Source organism: Lipomyces arxii, assembly GCF_038497795.1.
Source record: "Lipomyces arxii strain Phaff 12-163 unplaced genomic scaffold V1512scaffold_3, whole genome shotgun sequence".
NCBI lineage: Eukaryota > Fungi > Ascomycota > Lipomycetes > Lipomycetales > Lipomycetaceae > Lipomyces > Lipomyces arxii.
Window position 1 is genome coordinate 514,182 of NW_027117702.1, and position 15,699 is coordinate 529,880.

Genomic DNA, 15,699 nt, shown 5'->3' on the forward strand with positions numbered 1-15,699 from the left:
AAGGTTTAAAGCGTGTGGCTCAAACCCCGAACAATCAATCGCTTTGGGCCAGTCCAGTTCACAAGGCCCAACAAAATACGCATTCTTTTATAATTCCCAATTCATAAACTCACGCGGTTGTATATATATATATATATATTTATTAAGGCAAAAATGGGAATACCCGACCGTCCTAAAGAACCGGGTCCAACTGACTTATTTGTGTCTACGGTCAGAGCAGACCAGCCGGTGCTCGATAAGGACGCAATCACCGTCGTGCAGGCGCAATTCGGTGAGAAGCAAGCTGTTGCACTCGAAAACAGTGCTAGGCCGGGGTATTCCCCCGTGTACCGCAACGCGGCCTCGGTCGATAAGCTCGTGCAGTCGCCGCATCCTCTGGTGAGTTGGACTTTGGTCGTCGATTATGATGTGCTCACAAACCATAGATCAGGACTCAGTACGACGCGTTTGCACACGCGGCCAAAACGTATCCGGACAGGGATTTTTTAGGTGCACGGTACTTGGTCGATCCGAAACGGGATTTATGGTCGCCGTACGTGTGGCAGTCGTACGCGGTTGCAGCAGAACGAAGGACGAATCTGGGATCGGGCATGTGTCATTTGAATGATGTCGTGCTGGGAAACACAATGACGGAACAGTATGCTATTGCACTGTTTTCGCAAAACAGGCCAGAATGGATCATTACTGACCTTGCGTGTCATGCGTATAACCTGATTGTCGTGCCATTATACGACAAGTAAGTGTGTTGTTTGCTGTGCCGTGTGCTGCGCTGATGATATAGTCTTGGACCCAACTCGAGTGAGTTCATTCTCAACTCCGTTGAAGCGCCGATCATGGTCGCTTCTCTCAACGTGCGTCGTGTTGTCGTGTGAAGTGTGAAGAGCAAGACTGACAACAGCAGCACATTTCGAAAATCTTGTCGCTGAAAAATGAACTACAAAACTTGAAAGTTATCATCTCAATGGACGAGCTCAAGTCAGAAAACGACTTGCCAGGACAAAGTAAAGCCGATATTTTGAAAGCGTGGGCAAGTGAAAAAGGCATCTTAATCTATACAATTACCGAGGTTGAGGAAATGGGGAAACAGCATCCAAGACCGCATAACCCGCCAAAACCTTCCAACATTTTGACCATTAACTTTACGTCTGGCACGACTGCCTCGCCAAAGGTATGTTGTGCATGCTTCAAAGTGTTTGCTGGCTAAAGTTTAGGGCGTCGTACTGACACATGCGAACTTTGTGGCCGCGCTGGCGGTTGGATTTTGCCATTTAACTAGAAGCGACAACAGCGTGACGGATATCGTGCTGTCGTACCTCCCACTAGCACATATTTACGAGCGCGCGACGATTGGCATTGCGATGGCCGCTGGCGCCGGGGTCGCGTTCTACAGAGGCAACATTCTCAAGATTCTAGAAGACTTGTTGGAAGTAAGGCCGACTGCTTTCACGACCGTGCCAAGACTGTTGAATAGAATGGAGGCGTCAATCAAGGACAAGACCGTGCACGCGACCGGGTGGCGGTCTAATATTGCTCGACACGGACTTGGGGTCAAGCTTGCGTCGCTGAAGGCTGGTACCGGGCCGAATAACAGACTGTGGGATCGTCTGATCTCAAAGAAAGTCCGCGCGAACGCAGGCATGGATAGGGTTGCGAGCATGATCAGTGGGTCTGCGCCGCTGTCGAGCGACACGCACCAATTCCTGCGGGCCGCGTTCGGAGTCCCGATATCCCAAGGCTACGGTCTAACTGAGACCCACGGAGGGTGTCTTGTCGGGCAGAGAGACGACTATACGGTGACTGGACACTGCGGTCCGCCTGCGGTCACGACCGAGATTTGTTTGCGCGACGTGCCTGAGCTAGACTACCACGTGACGGACACGCCGCGGCCGCGAGGCGAGTTGCTGATCAGGGGCACGACAGTGTTTCGCGAGTATTTCAAAGACCCGGAACGGACTGCGGAGGCGATCGACGCAGACGGGTGGTTTCACACCGGCGACGTGGCCGCGATCGACGAGCTCGGTCGGGTGTTTATAATCGACCGGGTCAAGAATTTCTTCAAGCTGGCGCAGGGAGAGTACGTTGCGCCGGAACAGATTGAGAACGCGTACCTGGCCGGGTGTCCGCTTGTGCAGCAGTTATTCATCACCGGTTCGTCGTTGGAAGCGTATCTTGTTGCGATTGCCGGTGTCGAGCCATTGACGTTTTCGCCATTTGCTGAAAAAATATTGAATAAACCTGTCAGTCCGTTAGATGTCGAGAGCATGAAGTCTGCGTGCGAGGAGCCGGCTGTTATCGAAGCCGTACTGGCAGAGTTTGAGGCCGTGGCCAAGGAAAAGAAGTTACAAGGGTATGAGAAGGTGCGAAACTTGCGGTTGATGGTCGACCCGTTCACCATCGAGAACGATATCTTGACACCAACGTTGAAGTTAAAACGCCCGTCTGCTACGAATTTTTATAGTGGCCTCATAAAGACGATGTATACCGAAGGCGACATGACTCGCAAGCTGCGCAAGTGATGGCCCCCTTTCCCAGATGGGCTTTTCACAATTACTTAAAGAAGAAGTAAGTCAATAAACGAGACGTGTATTAACCGTGAAGAGAGCGGCTCCGTTGATCCGGGGTAATTAAGACTGACCCGGTATAGATTTCAATTTAAGAGCTGTAACGGATCAGTTGTTTTTTTGATTTTTCAAGTAAATAAATTATGATTTTTCAAGTTATTTTATTAATCGTTTCTTTAATTCATTTAATTCGACTTAATTCGGTTAACTTAGTATGTAATAAAGAGATAATAAAAACTACTAGAAACACCCTAACCCCATGAGACGACCCGGCGGAACTTGGACTCGGAGATTCGGAAGCGGACCCGGAGACCGGGAACTTTGAATGAGATCATTTCCTTCGATGCGGGGAAGTCAAGTGGGAAGAACAAGAATTGTATAAAAGCTCCACTAAATTTCCTTCTTCTTTCTTTGATGAGTGTAAAGAACATAATGCCATCCGCTACTCCTAGTATTTATGAACAACAAACAAATGGAATTACTTTCGCAGGTCAAGATAAATTATCAAAATTACCAATTCCCTCGTTAAATGATACGATTGAACGATATCTAAGTGTTGTAAAGCCATTACAGGTTAGTTCATATACTGTTAAAAATGTATTAGCTAATGTAGTAGAGTGCAAAAGAACATGAAGATACTCAAGAAGCTGCTCGGGAATTTCTATTAAAGCAAGGTCCGGAATTACAAGAAAAGTTATTAGCGTACGCAAGTACAAGATCATCATATATTGAACAGTTTTGGTATGATTCGTATTTGAATTTCGATAATCCAGTTGTTTTAAACTTGAATCCGTTCTTTTTACTGGAAGATGATCCGACTCCAGCACGAACAGACCAAGTCACGAGAGCTGCATCGCTCGTGGTGTCTACACTTTCTTTTGTCAGGGCACTGAGAAGAGAAGAATTATCTCCAGATACGGTCAGAGGCAAGCCACTGTGCATGTATCAGTACTCCCGGATTTTTGGCACTGCGCGAATTCCGACAGAGAACGGGTGCGTGATGGAATCCGACTACGGCGCAAAACATATCGTCGTACTGGCGCGGTCGCAGTTTTACTGGTTCGACGTGTTGGACGAAAATTCAGACATTATCATGACCGAGCGCGATCTGGCGCAGAATTTTGAGACGATCATTGCCGACGCACAAAACACACCAGTCACAGAGGCAGCAAAAGGAGCTGTCGGAGTCCTGACAGCGGAAAATAGACGGATCTGGGCACAGGTCAGGGATGTGTTGTCGCAAAGCGAGTCGGGAGATGACTCGTCTGTGTCTTCGGATAATGAACAGTCGAATAATCACGAGTGTCTGCAAATTGTCGACTCTGCTCTGTTTATACTCTGTCTTGACTATTCTTCCCCTCAGACCGCGTCCGAGCTCGCGATGAACATGCTGTGCGGCACCAGTGTAGTGGAGAAGGGTGTGCAAGTCGGTACGTGCACGAACAGATGGTACGACAAGCTGCAAATCATCGTGACCAAGAACGGCAGCGCTGGGATCAACTTTGAGCATACAGGCGTCGACGGACACACGGTGCTCAGGTTCGTTAGTGATATTTACACAGACACGATCCTCCGGTTTGCAAAATCAATCAATGGGCACGCGCCGTCGCTCTGGGCGTCTGAATCGCCTGATCCGGCTCAGCGCGACCCGACATCGTTCGGGGACGTGAGTACGACACCGCATAAACTCGAGTGGACCATGATCCCGGAACTGTCGCTCGCGCTGCGGTTTGCCGAAACCCGGCTTGCAGATCTGATCCACCAGAACGAATTTGAAGTGCTGGAGTTTAACCACTACGGCATGAACTACATCAAGTCCGTCGGGTTTTCGCCAGATGCGTTTGTGCAGATGGCTTTTCAGGCTGCATATTATGCGTTGTATGGCAAAGTCGAGTGCACTTACGAGCCGGCCATGACGAAATACTTTCTTCACGGTCGGACTGAAGCCATTAGAACCGTGTCTGAGGACTCGGTAGCGTTTGTGCGCAAGTTCTGTGAGGATGCGCCGGCAAAGACCAAGATTGAGTATTTGAGAAAGGCGTGTGATACGCATGTGCAGATAACGAAAATGTGTTCGCAAGGACTCGGACAAGACAGACATTTGTACGCACTCTACTGCATGAACCAACGATACCCGGATGTGTCCGATCTGTCTGAAGCGTCTCCGGAGGCCGACAGTTTTGTTAGTGAGGGCGCACAGCCGTTGCCGGCGGCCATATTTACTGACGGCGGGTGGGACAAGCTCAACACGACTGTCATTAGCACGTCGAATTGCGGTAACCCGTCGCTAAGATTGTTTGGTTTCGGTCCAACCAGCCAGGACGGGTTTGGGATCGGCTACATTGTGAAGCCGGACAGCATTTCGATTTGCGCGTCGTCGAAGCATCGGCAGACCAGGCGATTTTTGGACACTTTGCAGAGCTATTTTGACGAGGTCAAGAATCTTTTGCGTGCGACCGAGCAGCGGCGGAGTACGGGGACGCGGGCACGGAGTCCAGAGGGGGATCGCAAGCCCGAGAAGACGACTACCCGGCGAGGGCGGCAGGTCGAGGAGCTCAGACGGAAGAGCGAGACCATGGTGGATGACACTGCGGGCGACATGCTGGGCGGGTACGGTTATTTTGACGTTGGCGAGATGGAGATTTTACTACGGGACGGGTCTGACGTTGTCGGACTCGGGGCCAAAACGCCGGACGTGGTTGGCAACGCGGTGCGGAGTGCGGTCATGCCGGACGGGTTTGTCGAAGGCGAGCATCGACACAGGTTGCGGCGAGGAGTGAGACATGAGGTCGGGCGCAAGCTGAGGTTGACTGATATTTGAGTACGACAGTAATATAGTAAGACAATGAATTCATAAAAACAAGATACTCCGGGGTTGTGATGCTGTACAGTAAGAACGAGTTCGTCACAATCTGACGTTGACTGCAACGCACGGCAGTCTAAACTCGCGCAGGAACGATGTTTTTTTGAACGACGAGACGGTAAAGAGGGCGCGGTTTGCAAGAGTGTCGAACACTGCTTTCGGGTCTGATCCGAGTTCAGCCGGGAGAAAAAGACGCGGGAGAAAAAAGTTTGTAGCGTTTGTGTCAATAAAGCAGTGATCGTTAAAGTAGCAGGTCGTCGAGAAGAGAGCGAGAAGCAGAAGAGAGCAATATACACTATACTGTTAGTTTTGACTTGACGAGGACAGAGACCGTACCATGGTTTATGAGAGATGAATAAGTTAATGAGAAGCAAAGCGAGAAAATGAGGAGATGCGCCAGTCGTTGGAATCAACACCAGTAAGAGGAAGTAGCGTAGACAAAACATGTGAGTGTGTAATGATTATAAAATATGTGTGGAGAGCGAAGTGGTGAGAATGGATATTGGGCGTAGTGCACGTGACTTTAAGCTTACTACGTGGCATTCAGGGACACCTCAGTCAACAGCCAAAGATCACGAGACAACGCGAGAGAATGAACAGACCAGAAGCTGCTCTGGCCAAGAGTCCGACGTCACTTGCGATTGCGTCATTTCTTCGCCACAATGCCGGGTTGAAAATGCGGCAAGGTATACTGAACGGCAAGCGCCAGGACTTTTTCCGGTGCAAACGAGGGATCCGGGCGTTGATGTCGCCTGCGTACGGTAAGGCGTGTAAGAAGAACGCATTGTTGCCTGCGATCGAGACCGAGGACGACGCTATTGCTGTTTTCCGCGAGCTACCTATGAATCAGCTTGCGATCCGGGTCGAGAGGTTGACAAGGAGCGTGTACGAAGAGAAGAAGAAGCAAGATCCGAATGCGCCACTGCCGCCTGTGGCCACGCTGTCTAAAGTCAAAGGCGAGCCAACGTTGATCATTGTGCGTGACCAGGTCGTCTCGAGTGCAGACGACATTTACTACGTGTGGATGTGGGAGAACGTGCCGCTGACGACGTACCTATACGCGGGCTTGTTCGCGATTGCAATCTTCACGGTCGTCTTGTTCCCGCTGTGGCCACCGGTGCTGAGACGTGGGGTGTGGTATCTGTCGGTCGGGATGCTATGTCTGCTCGGTGCGTTTTTCGCAATGGCGATTTTCAGGCTGGTGTTGTTTGGCGTCACGTACTTTGTCGCATCGCCTGGATTATGGCTGTTTCCGAACTTGTTTGAAGATGTGGGGTTTGTTGATAGTTTTATTCCGTTTTACGCGTGGAACGTTAAGCCTGAGCGCAAGTCCAAGAAGGCCAAGAAGGCAAAGGCTTTGAAGAGTGAGGACAAAGAGGGAGTAAAGGAGAAGGACAAAGAAGGAGTAAAGGCGAAGGACAAAGAGGGAGTAAAAGAGAAGGACAAAGAGGGAGTAAAGAGAAGCGTGACATTGGAAGACGCAGAATAAACAAGAATGCCATGACAAGATAGAATGTAAATACGAATTAATTGTCATACACCAAACTCCTAATATACAAACACATTATGCCTTGACGTCATCCGACATTGGCGATATTGGCGTCATCGGAACAGGCGGTAGAGGTCGATTTGGCGGTGGGCCGATCGAGGACCGGGCGTGTTTCCTTCGTTGCTTGAGCCTGACTGCACGTAACGACTGTGCTACGGAGTCGATCGGGTCCGGGTCCGAGTCTTCAGTCTCGGCTGTCGGCGGTGGTGGTGGACGGGATAAAGTCATTGATTCTCGTCTGGCAGGTAAAGGCCTGATTGCAAAAGTTGAGAGAGACTGTTGCAGCGACTGGCGAGACTGTAACCGCTGTGCATGAGTCGGATGAGAAGTGGCGGTGACCATGTGTGGTGATTTTGAAAACGAATCTAATTCGGATGATGACGAGGTTTCGACAGACACGGTTGACAGGTTGCGCGGGATGGGTAGTGTTGCGGGTCGGCGAAGCGAATTGGCCGAGTTGCTGGTTATAGATGCCACGGACGGTCGTTTGGAAGACAGAGCCATTGCCGACAGCGTTGTTGACGATAACGGTCTTGTGATACGGTCCGAGAGCGCGTGTGAGTCGGTTGAGAATTGCGATGATTCGAGCGGATCGTCAGGGTCGTCGGTTCCGATCCTGACCTCGTCGGACTCACGACGAAGCTTGACTTGACTGCGCACGAGACCCATCCACCGCATGAACTCGTTTGCCGTGCCGAAGACTAGAAGCAATGTTTTCGCTTTATCGTGGTCGCGTCGGAGCGGCAAGTGGTGACTGTGTCTCGTTGAAGACAAAGGATCTTTTGAGTGGTGGTGAAAAGACGGGCTCGATATGTTTGGGTGGTGGAAGAACATTGACGAGCGACGAGAAGAAGTGGTAGATGCGGCGCCGGAATCTTCGTGCGAAGTGACGGGAGAGATGCTGTCGTCTAGTTGATGCGGTTCAGGATGCTCGGACACTCTTAGGACGTATTCGTGGTCGGGGATGTCGTCTGAGGCGTATGCTACTGACTCTGCGGATAGCATCAAAACTTGTTCCGGAGAGGTTTGCGAAGTTGAATTGACAGGGTATCTCAGTATCGCCCGAGGCAGGAGCACGAACGTTCTTCGTTCTAATGTTGAATTCTTTGAAAATGCCGTGAACAGCGAGCCATGAGCATTACATTCAAGAGTATCGACTGCGACTGCTTGTAAAGTAGCAGAAGAGTAGGACAACTTTTTGTAATAAGTACTGACTGGCTGTTCAGATAATGATTCGAACGGGTCTAACTGAGTCATTGGAGAAACAGGAACAGAAGAATCAGGCGTTTCGTCTAACAAAAGCGTTGAAGTTGAGGGAGAAGCTGAGATTGAAGGAGAATTGTTTCTGCCGAATAAAGATCTGATTGAATTCTTCTTCTTTTTTGATTTTTGCATTTCTTTCAAGTCAACGAAAGATTGACGATTTGAATAAATTGATTCGATATTGTTTTTATTCATTGATTATGTTTTGATCGTCCATTGTTATGTGTTCTGTGTTTGTGGTGGAGAGTGTGAAGAATTTGGGTTGGTGATAAGACCCGAGCATGTCGATCTCCGGTGGTATTAATATTGACCCATTTTAGTGTAACATCCTTGTAGTGGTTGAGCACGGTAAAATGGGGATCATACATTTAAACGTGTACTTCATTATCCGACACCTACGCTCACTACACTCACTGCACGTACTATACGCACTACACGCACTACAGAATGGTGTCAAGTATTAGAATGGTCGCGTTTATGGGAAGAGAAGTAAGATCATATAATAAAGTACTAAATGATTACTAATAATTAGAACAATCCTCTTTATATAAAGAACTTTGAATCCTCTTCAAACAAATTAAAGTATCATTTTCTTGCTCACATTTCACTTGACGTGTTTTCATCGAGACTTCTTCTAAACAAATCGCTGGACTCAGACTTTGGATTACTGTTAGTGCAAGATGGAATGGCATTGTACGGTTGGATGACGAACACCGGTATCAAAATAGTACTTGGATTTGGAAGTGGTGAAGTCATTGGAAGTGAAATAAGGAGTGTATGTTCTCTTTATTGTAATGGGTATATGACAGTGTATACTGATTAATTAGATATTTAGAGCACTGCATTTCGCATACATTTCATTAGTATGTAATCCATTCTATACTCTAGACGAAAGAAAATCAATCACGAGCGTTAAATTCGATTTGAACGTATCAAGGGTTGTTAATGCTTGGAATGGGACAATGCCTTTGTCAAATGACGATCATTCAGTTGAGAATGTTGTAATGTCATATTCAAATCAGTCTATTAGCGAGACTGTGTCTTCATAGTGACAATTCCTATACCATGTTCTATACTCAGCACTTCTACTATACTATACTACAGTCAGCACTTGTGTTATACCATAGTCCAGACAGTCACTTCTACTGTGTTATATAGGCTAGTCATAGTCACTGCAGTCACATAAACTATACATTATAGTCATTACTGTCACCACGCTATAGCCGACTATAGCCGGTCACTATACTGTCTATACAGTCAGTCACTGGTATTACTACATTCACTAGTCTATAGTAAATATGGTCAATATGGTCAATATAGTCAATATAGTCAATATAGTCAATATAGTAAATATAGTCAATATTCTATAAAATACACTATAGTCCACTATACGTAAGCAGGACGTACAAGAATAAAACGCACATCGTACATCCCACCCTTTCCCACTCAGCGCTCAGCTTTCGCTCTCTCACGCAAAACACCATGACAAAATGCCTTCTCAATGGTGTTCTCCCTCGTCAACTCACTCACTAAATCAACAATGGCACTCTCAATTACACACTCCTCCACCTCCACAGCAACCGCCTCAAATCACTCAACTCGAACGCGAGTACTTGATCAAATCCTTCAAATCTACAATGTCAACTTATCTCCGTGCAAAAGCTGATTCGGAAAACGAAATCAAACAAAGACATTCATACGGACAAGATGAACGCATGATCGATACCGTCAGACTCGATAACACTCACAGACAACTTCAGATCGCCCTGGCAAGAGCTGAGGCATTTGTCAAAAAGTACGTACGCATACTGAATGCGCTGGGAAGTATGTTTGAAAAGACCTTTCTGCCTTGGCTATTGCTAATATACAGTTGACATTGACTCTATCCCTTTACCTACTCCATCAAGATCGCCAAGTCCTGACAGTCGATAATCTACTTGAACGCCACAAGTCACCAACAAAACTATTCACGATTAATGCAGTTCACGACCTCATGTTACTTAATATATTTTCATCTACAGTTCATCTCGCACCGCATTCACAGCCTCAGCTGCCTCCGTAGCAACCGCTTCATGGCTAACAACCCGACTAGCCTCATAACTCTCGCCAAACGTATTACAATCAAAGTCCCAATTAGCCATCAGTTTTGAGTCCTCACACTGCGTCTTGGTCCACGCTTCGGCGTAGATCAACGGCGAAAGCAGCACAAACACGTATACCGCTGCCGCAGCAACAAGACCGGTCGCGACAGCAATCACGTACTTGTTCCGCAACACCTTTCTAGTCGCAAAATCCCACGCCACTACCGCGCCCAGGATCGCAAAGTACAGCGCAGGAAGGTAGTGGTGCAGAAACAGCTGTCTTTCCATCAGGAAAAATGGAAAGTAATGCAACGCCCACCCAAGCACGTTCGTGCCAACCTTGTCGTTAAACCACCGCACGCTCGCATCACTGTAATCCTTATACCCGCGCTGCCATCTCAAAGTCAGACCGAACTTGAACGCAACATACAGCAGCACGACACCGAACGACGCCCACCACGTAAACACGTTTCCGAGCAAGTACACCTGTCTGTGGTCCTTGATCCAGAAATTGATCCCCCGTCGCAAGTACGGCCACGACGGCGGCCGCGAGTCCCACGTGTGCGTCGCGACCAATCCCGCGTTCGTAGTCCACATGACCTTCTGCAACTCGGCGAATTTCTTGAAAAACCCAAACTTGTCGTAGTTCACCTTTTCCGCGTCGGGGCTAAACATTGGGTGCTCGTTGTACTCAACGTACCAGATACTATTCGGTAGCGTCCCCTGCTTCGCACACGTCACCTCCTGCTGCTCGTACGCCCAGCTTGGAAGCTTGACCTTGTGCGAAAACAACGCGCAACCGGTAATCACATGCACCAACCTGAACTTGGTCTCAATCGCGCGCAACTGCTCCCTGGACTTTCCAGGCTTAGACTTGGTCTCGACAATCTCGACCCGGAAGTTATCGTTCGCGTCGCCGCCAAAGCCTTTATACCCATAGCAACTCGCTTCCTGCTGCCAGTCGGCCTCCGTCACAGGGGCCCGGATGTCGTGTGAGTGCAGTCTGCGGCCGGTCGCGACGTGCTGCAACCGGATCACGTCTCCGTCGCGAATGTACGTCACCGGCAACATCGCACGCGAGTCGACTGCGGTCTCGGTCTCGGTCGCGTTCTCGACCAGCCACATGTTGTTGTCGTCCTTGTGAGGGTACAGCGTGATTTGCTGCTGCTTTGACCCAGTCGGGTACAAATGGTCGTGCGAGTGCAAGTACCCGCCCTGAGTATTGAGGTGTCGGACTGTAATGTGCGAACCAAACGCAACGTCTGCTGGCGTGTCGGCGATTCCCTTGCTGTTCAGCGTGGCCTGGAACTCGGAACTCATAAACCCGTCTCCGTCGCCGGGGTTGACAAGACAAATAAAATGAATGCCAAACATGAAAAGGTAAAACAAGACAGGCACGCCAATCAAAAACACTGCCCGCAATACAAAATGCTTGATGTATGCTTTCGGACTGACGCTCAAATCCCCCAACAGATCCCACAACCCAGACAACGTCCCAATCCCGACCCACGCAATTGTGAACAAACCGACCCACTTGACAGACACGGTCGCGCCGAGCGAAAACCCAGTCAAGAACAAGTACCAGTACCAACCTTTGCTGAACGCGGTCTGCGTGTTGAAGTTAACCCACGCGTACGCGGTCAGGGCCGTGAAGAACACTAGCGGCGAGTCTAACAAAATAAACCGTGACTGAGTCGTCAACGCGTTTTCTGCAAACGTCAGTCAATGTCCACAGATCGCACCCGATCGACTCACCGAAAATCACCAGCAATGCTCCGAGCGCGGCAGACGTCGTCGTGACACCGTACGCTTTCAAGGTCAAATACGCAACAGGAACGACCAGCACTCCAAGCGTGGCAGGCAGCATTCTCATCGCCACATACGGCACTCCATTCTCAATGTAATCCCTATCAGATCAGACCTGCATAATCACGTGTACAATTGAACACACTTTCCAATCTCCTTAAAGTCGAAACTGCCGTCAAACCCTGCTACGTACCCGGCGAGTGCAATCAGCATCTTCGCCAATGGCGGATGAACGTCCATGAAGTACCTTCCCTTAATATACCTGTGCCTTCAGTCAGCTATATATATATAGAAACTCTCATACTCCAAAACACACTTTGACGCGAATCCGCCGAAATGAACTTCGTCAAATACAACCGACGTCGGTTGCCAGATCTTGTAAAGCCGAACGACGACAGCTAGCCCGGTCATGAAAAGCACGACGGCTTTGTCTTTACGTGGCAGGGATGAAAATTTGGTCGACATGTTTATATTTGTCTAATTTAGGCAATCAAAACAGCGTGATTCAAGTCAATTGAATAAGCTTGTACACAAATCACTCGGTTAGTCTCACGATTTCCTCAATTTCAACACGAAAACGCGGTCAAGTTTGGTTTGGGTCGAGGCGAAGTTGAAACGCGTGTAAATTACTCCAAGGGTATTGTACTACAAATTTGTAACATGTAAGGGTATTGTATAGTACAAGACCCACGCTGACGTTGACGATACTCAATCTCGACTTCAAAGGCCATTTCATTGTTCGACTTAACAAAGGCGAGCAAAAGAACAGACAAACCAACAAATTCGTCTGTTCTTTTGTTTTTTTTCACATAAACTATTCGGACAGGTCCGACCAAGCGCCAGGCCCGTAAGGGACGCGCTCCCACGAAGAAATATGGCGTCATGAATCCTCAAACCAAGAAGGACTTTGATTTTGCCGAGCTCGAGGACGACACTACTGTCGCGTCGCCGAGTTCGTCGTCGCTGTCGGTGTCATCGCTGTCGCTACTGCCGTCGCCATCGTCGTCGCCCGAACCGATTCCGGTCCTGATTGACCCGACCAAGATGCATTTGCCGTTCGAAATCATTGAGCTCATCGTGTCGTTCATCCCGGCGCCGTTTCCGACTAGTTTATTGTACGTTTCAAGAGCATGGTATCATGCTGCGCTGCCTCGAGTGTACAGGCGTCCGAGATTATCTCCAAAAAACTACTTTTCGTTCGTCAACACGATGTCAACCAGCAACACTCTAGGCTCTTATGTCCACATTCTCGACCTGCGTTTTATCATTCAATCTGGCAAAAACTCATACACGTCGCGACTACTCCGTCGCTGTTCGTCTCATCTCGAAGAATTTTACGCGCCGCAGACAAGTTTTGGGTACGCACCTTTGGTCTCGGTCAGACAGTGCTTCAAGTTACGTGTGCTCGACCTCAGTCTTGTGTCTGAGACGGTCGACCTGCGTGAGCTTTTCCTTGCGATCCGCAATTTACAGAAACTCACAGTTTTGCACTTCCCGCGCTCGTCCGTGTTCTGCATCGACTTTGAAGACGAGCTCTGGCCCCCGAACTTGGCCCAGCTCGGGCTCGCAGGCGGTATTTCTGACGACTTCATTCTCAACACCGCGTTCCCACATACAATCAAGACGCTTTCCCTCGCGCACTGTCCGTTTGTCAAGACAGACTCGGTCAGGTCTTTGTGCCACCGTCTCGGTCCGTCGCTCACGACGCTCAGGGTCACGTTCCCGCTCCCCGCACTTGGTTACAACTCTCTCGACTCGGCGCTCAGGTTCTGCCCGAACCTGCGGACGCTGATTGTCAGCACGGACTACATCACGCACCGGCTGCTGTCTGCCGAAAACGTCCCCGAGCCGCACCCGCTTGAGATGCTGGACCTGGACTGCAGCGGCATGCTAGGCCAGTCGCGCAAGATCCAGGCCGATGACATTGCGCTCGCGGTGCTCGAGGGCCGGCTGCCGAAACTTAGGATCGTGCGCGCGAGCATCAAGCTCGGGTGGACGAAAGACGACGAAGAGGTAAGCGAGCTGATTGAGGTCCTGAGCGACCGCGAAGGCGGAGGGTTGTGGATTGCATAGAGAACCGGAGTCTGGGTTGTGTTTTGTATTAGTCTTTCGTTAATTCTACACTTTAATCATCTCGGCGTCGTTCAGGTCAGGGCTGTGAATGGAAAACCGGGGGATTTAAATCTATTTTGGCATGTCTAGTGTCTACTCGCGGCCTCGTTCTCGACCGCATGCATCACGGCTTCGTACACATTTTCGACAATCGCTTTCGGGACCGAGCCCTGGGGTATCACGTCTCCGTCTTTGTACACGCCCGTGCGGACCAAAATCGAGTGCCACCCGTAATCGTTGCCGCCGCGGATGTCAGACGCCGGGTTGTCGCCAACCATGTACACCCGCTTGACGTGTCCTGCGTAACCGTACCTTGAGGCACGGAACTCGTCGAGTACCTTGTGCGCGTACTCGTACGTGAAGATGAATGGCTTGCCTATAATCACGCTGCGCAGTTTTCGCGCGGTGTAATCTTCAAACACTTTTTCCAGCGAGCTGCGGAAAGCACCCTGGCCAAACCGCGCAAATTTGTGCTCGTTCGCCCAGAGCAGATCGTTGTTCGAGAAGTAAATCGGCATGGTCTGAACCAGGTCGTCGGTCTTTGTCCCGAGCACACCGTCGCGCGACGTCAGCACGTCCGTCACGACCTGCACCTCGCAGCCCCAGTCGCGCGGATCGTTGAACACCAGCACGGCGTCAAACTTGCTCGCCGACAGCGGTCGGGCGAGGTTCGCAAGCGCGTCGGGCGTGTACCGGTGAAACGGCCAAGTGTGCGGGTCGGCCGCAATCACGTCGATAGACATGGCGCAGTCAGCAAATCCGTAGCTCTCGGCCACGGACCTACACGTGTCGCCGTCGCCGCCAACGACAAGGATCTTGGTGTACGTGTCTGCCAGCCGGCGGAACGGTGTGTGCGACTGTATAAACTGCGAGGTAGAGATATCGAGACCGAGAGATGAAGATAAGTCAGACACGCGTTTGGCTTCTGTCTTGCCGCCGCCGTTGGTCAGTAGTATCCTGTTATTAGCCAGTCTTCAATCTGCGTAGAAATAGACATACCATGGCACTTTATTGTTTTCTAGAAATTGTAATGCTTTCTTTGCCTCGTCAAACGCTTTTGATCCTCGTAACAACACTCCGTCAATACTGTTCCCGTCAGCCGCCAGCCTCGCTCACAAACCAAAGCCCATCATACTCAAACGCAAATGCAAAGTCGGCACTGTTAAACCGTGAACTGAACCTCTGAAACTGCCGCGACTGCAAACCGCGTCCCGACCATGCTCGAGCAGTAGAGAATGTCAAGCTAAACATTCTACCCGGCAAGTTAATCTTTTACAAACGATTAGACTAAGAAATCGTAAAGTGTTCGTTGACTCGTTGCCTGATTGTGAAGAACGTCGGGCCAACTACGGCAACTTCCGCAGTAATTGAGGGTGTTGTACTCTACGCAGTTCGTATAATCAAAATATGGTATTAATTCCAAAAACGCCAATTATCAATCTTGCAAATCTTACAAAATAAAAT

The 15,699-nt window shown here is 49.5% G+C and overlaps 9 protein-coding genes across 9 annotated transcripts; 5 read left to right on the forward strand and 4 right to left on the reverse strand.

Annotated features, from left to right (window-relative positions):
- Positions 1-2,760, forward strand: V1512DRAFT_101530 (eukaryotic long-chain fatty acid CoA synthetase (LC-FACS)). Its single transcript, XM_066912859.1, has 5 exons — positions 1-378; positions 426-736; positions 782-851; positions 902-1,168; positions 1,212-2,760. The coding sequence occupies exons 1-5, from the start codon at positions 154-156 to the stop codon at positions 2,514-2,516; spliced, it is 2,178 nt and encodes a 725-aa protein (XP_066773069.1). The 5' UTR covers positions 1-153; the 3' UTR covers positions 2,517-2,760.
- A 148-nt stretch (positions 2,761-2,908) lies between these two features.
- Positions 2,909-5,421, forward strand: V1512DRAFT_259284 (acyltransferase ChoActase/COT/CPT). The gene is made up of 2 exons (XM_066915613.1): positions 2,909-3,134; positions 3,178-5,421. Exons 1-2 carry the CDS (start codon positions 2,976-2,978, stop codon positions 5,380-5,382), a joined length of 2,364 nt encoding a protein of 787 aa, XP_066773070.1. The 5' UTR covers positions 2,909-2,975; the 3' UTR covers positions 5,383-5,421.
- Positions 5,362-5,883, reverse strand: V1512DRAFT_259286 (uncharacterized protein). The gene is made up of 2 exons (XM_066915614.1): positions 5,761-5,883; positions 5,362-5,719 (listed from the first exon to the last, which is right to left on the reverse strand). The coding sequence occupies exons 1-2, from the start codon at positions 5,868-5,870 to the stop codon at positions 5,467-5,469; spliced, it is 363 nt and encodes a 120-aa protein (XP_066773071.1). The 5' UTR covers positions 5,871-5,883; the 3' UTR covers positions 5,362-5,466.
- Positions 5,884-5,923: 40 nt separating this feature from the next.
- V1512DRAFT_101580 (translocation protein Sec62-domain-containing protein) lies at positions 5,924-6,951 on the forward strand. The gene has a single exon (XM_066912860.1). The coding sequence runs from the start codon at positions 6,017-6,019 to the stop codon at positions 6,911-6,913; it is 897 nt and encodes a 298-aa protein (XP_066773072.1). The 5' UTR covers positions 5,924-6,016; the 3' UTR covers positions 6,914-6,951.
- V1512DRAFT_259288 (uncharacterized protein) lies at positions 6,875-8,523 on the reverse strand. The gene has a single exon (XM_066915615.1). The coding sequence runs from the start codon at positions 8,429-8,431 to the stop codon at positions 6,989-6,991; it is 1,443 nt and encodes a 480-aa protein (XP_066773073.1). The 5' UTR covers positions 8,432-8,523; the 3' UTR covers positions 6,875-6,988.
- A 59-nt stretch (positions 8,524-8,582) lies between these two features.
- V1512DRAFT_259290 (Sedlin, N-terminal conserved region-domain-containing protein) lies at positions 8,583-9,578 on the forward strand. The gene is made up of 3 exons (XM_066915616.1): positions 8,583-8,725; positions 8,769-9,011; positions 9,064-9,578. Exons 1-3 carry the CDS (start codon positions 8,684-8,686, stop codon positions 9,283-9,285), a joined length of 507 nt encoding a protein of 168 aa, XP_066773074.1. The 5' UTR covers positions 8,583-8,683; the 3' UTR covers positions 9,286-9,578.
- Positions 9,579-10,251: 673 nt separating this feature from the next.
- V1512DRAFT_204018 (Dolichyl-phosphate-mannose-protein mannosyltransferase-domain-containing protein) lies at positions 10,252-12,588 on the reverse strand (the record flags this gene model as incomplete). Its single annotated transcript, XM_066913313.1, has 4 exons — positions 10,252-12,026; positions 12,073-12,224; positions 12,269-12,385; positions 12,440-12,588. The coding sequence occupies 4 exons, from the start codon at positions 12,586-12,588 to the stop codon at positions 10,252-10,254; spliced, it is 2,193 nt and encodes a 730-aa protein (XP_066773075.1).
- A 283-nt stretch (positions 12,589-12,871) lies between these two features.
- On the forward strand, positions 12,872-14,420 carry V1512DRAFT_259293 (uncharacterized protein). Its single transcript, XM_066915617.1, has one exon. The coding sequence runs from the start codon at positions 13,006-13,008 to the stop codon at positions 14,194-14,196; it is 1,191 nt and encodes a 396-aa protein (XP_066773076.1). The 5' UTR covers positions 12,872-13,005; the 3' UTR covers positions 14,197-14,420.
- V1512DRAFT_259294 (HAD-like domain-containing protein) lies at positions 14,167-15,549 on the reverse strand. Its single transcript, XM_066915618.1, has 3 exons — positions 15,371-15,549; positions 15,235-15,321; positions 14,167-15,192 (listed from the first exon to the last, which is right to left on the reverse strand). The coding sequence occupies exons 1-3, from the start codon at positions 15,484-15,486 to the stop codon at positions 14,322-14,324; spliced, it is 1,074 nt and encodes a 357-aa protein (XP_066773077.1). The 5' UTR covers positions 15,487-15,549; the 3' UTR covers positions 14,167-14,321.
- Positions 15,550-15,699: the final 150 nt, after the last annotated feature.

Bases quoted from the DNA above. Each gene is read 5' to 3' on its own strand.
- V1512DRAFT_101530 (XM_066912859.1), top strand. From the start codon at position 154: ATGGGAATACCCGACCGTCCTAAAGAACCGGGTCCAACTGACTTATTT. The intron at 737-781 runs GTAAGTGTGTTG...CTGATGATATAG, and splicing joins GTCGTGCCATTATACGACAA to TCTTGGACCCAACTCGAGTG. The intron at 852-901 runs GTGCGTCGTGTT...TGACAACAGCAG, and splicing joins TCATGGTCGCTTCTCTCAAC to CACATTTCGAAAATCTTGTC.
- V1512DRAFT_259284 (XM_066915613.1), top strand. From the start codon at position 2,976: ATGAGTGTAAAGAACATAATGCCATCCGCTACTCCTAGTATTTATGAA. The intron at 3,135-3,177 runs GTTAGTTCATAT...CTAATGTAGTAG, and splicing joins GTGTTGTAAAGCCATTACAG to AGTGCAAAAGAACATGAAGA.
- V1512DRAFT_259286 (XM_066915614.1), bottom strand. From the start codon at position 5,870: ATGTTTTGTCTACGCTACTTCCTCTTACTGGTGTTGATTCCAACGACT. The intron at 5,720-5,760 runs GTACGGTCTCTG...CTAACAGTATAG, and splicing joins TTCATCTCTCATAAACCATG to TGTATATTGCTCTCTTCTGC.
- V1512DRAFT_101580 (XM_066912860.1), top strand. From the start codon at position 6,017: ATGAACAGACCAGAAGCTGCTCTGGCCAAGAGTCCGACGTCACTTGCG.
- V1512DRAFT_259288 (XM_066915615.1), bottom strand. From the start codon at position 8,431: ATGAATAAAAACAATATCGAATCAATTTATTCAAATCGTCAATCTTTC.
- V1512DRAFT_259290 (XM_066915616.1), top strand. From the start codon at position 8,684: ATGGTGTCAAGTATTAGAATGGTCGCGTTTATGGGAAGAGAA. The intron at 8,726-8,768 runs GTAAGATCATAT...ACTAATAATTAG, and splicing joins TCGCGTTTATGGGAAGAGAA to AACAATCCTCTTTATATAAA. The intron at 9,012-9,063 runs GTATGTTCTCTT...CTGATTAATTAG, and splicing joins TTGGAAGTGAAATAAGGAGT to ATATTTAGAGCACTGCATTT.
- V1512DRAFT_259293 (XM_066915617.1), top strand. From the start codon at position 13,006: ATGAATCCTCAAACCAAGAAGGACTTTGATTTTGCCGAGCTCGAGGAC.
- V1512DRAFT_259294 (XM_066915618.1), bottom strand. From the start codon at position 15,486: ATGTTTAGCTTGACATTCTCTACTGCTCGAGCATGGTCGGGACGCGGT. The intron at 15,322-15,370 runs GTATGATGGGCT...TGACGGGAACAG, and splicing joins GACTTTGCATTTGCGTTTGA to TATTGACGGAGTGTTGTTAC. The intron at 15,193-15,234 runs GTATGTCTATTT...GGCTAATAACAG, and splicing joins GAAAACAATAAAGTGCCATG to GATACTACTGACCAACGGCG.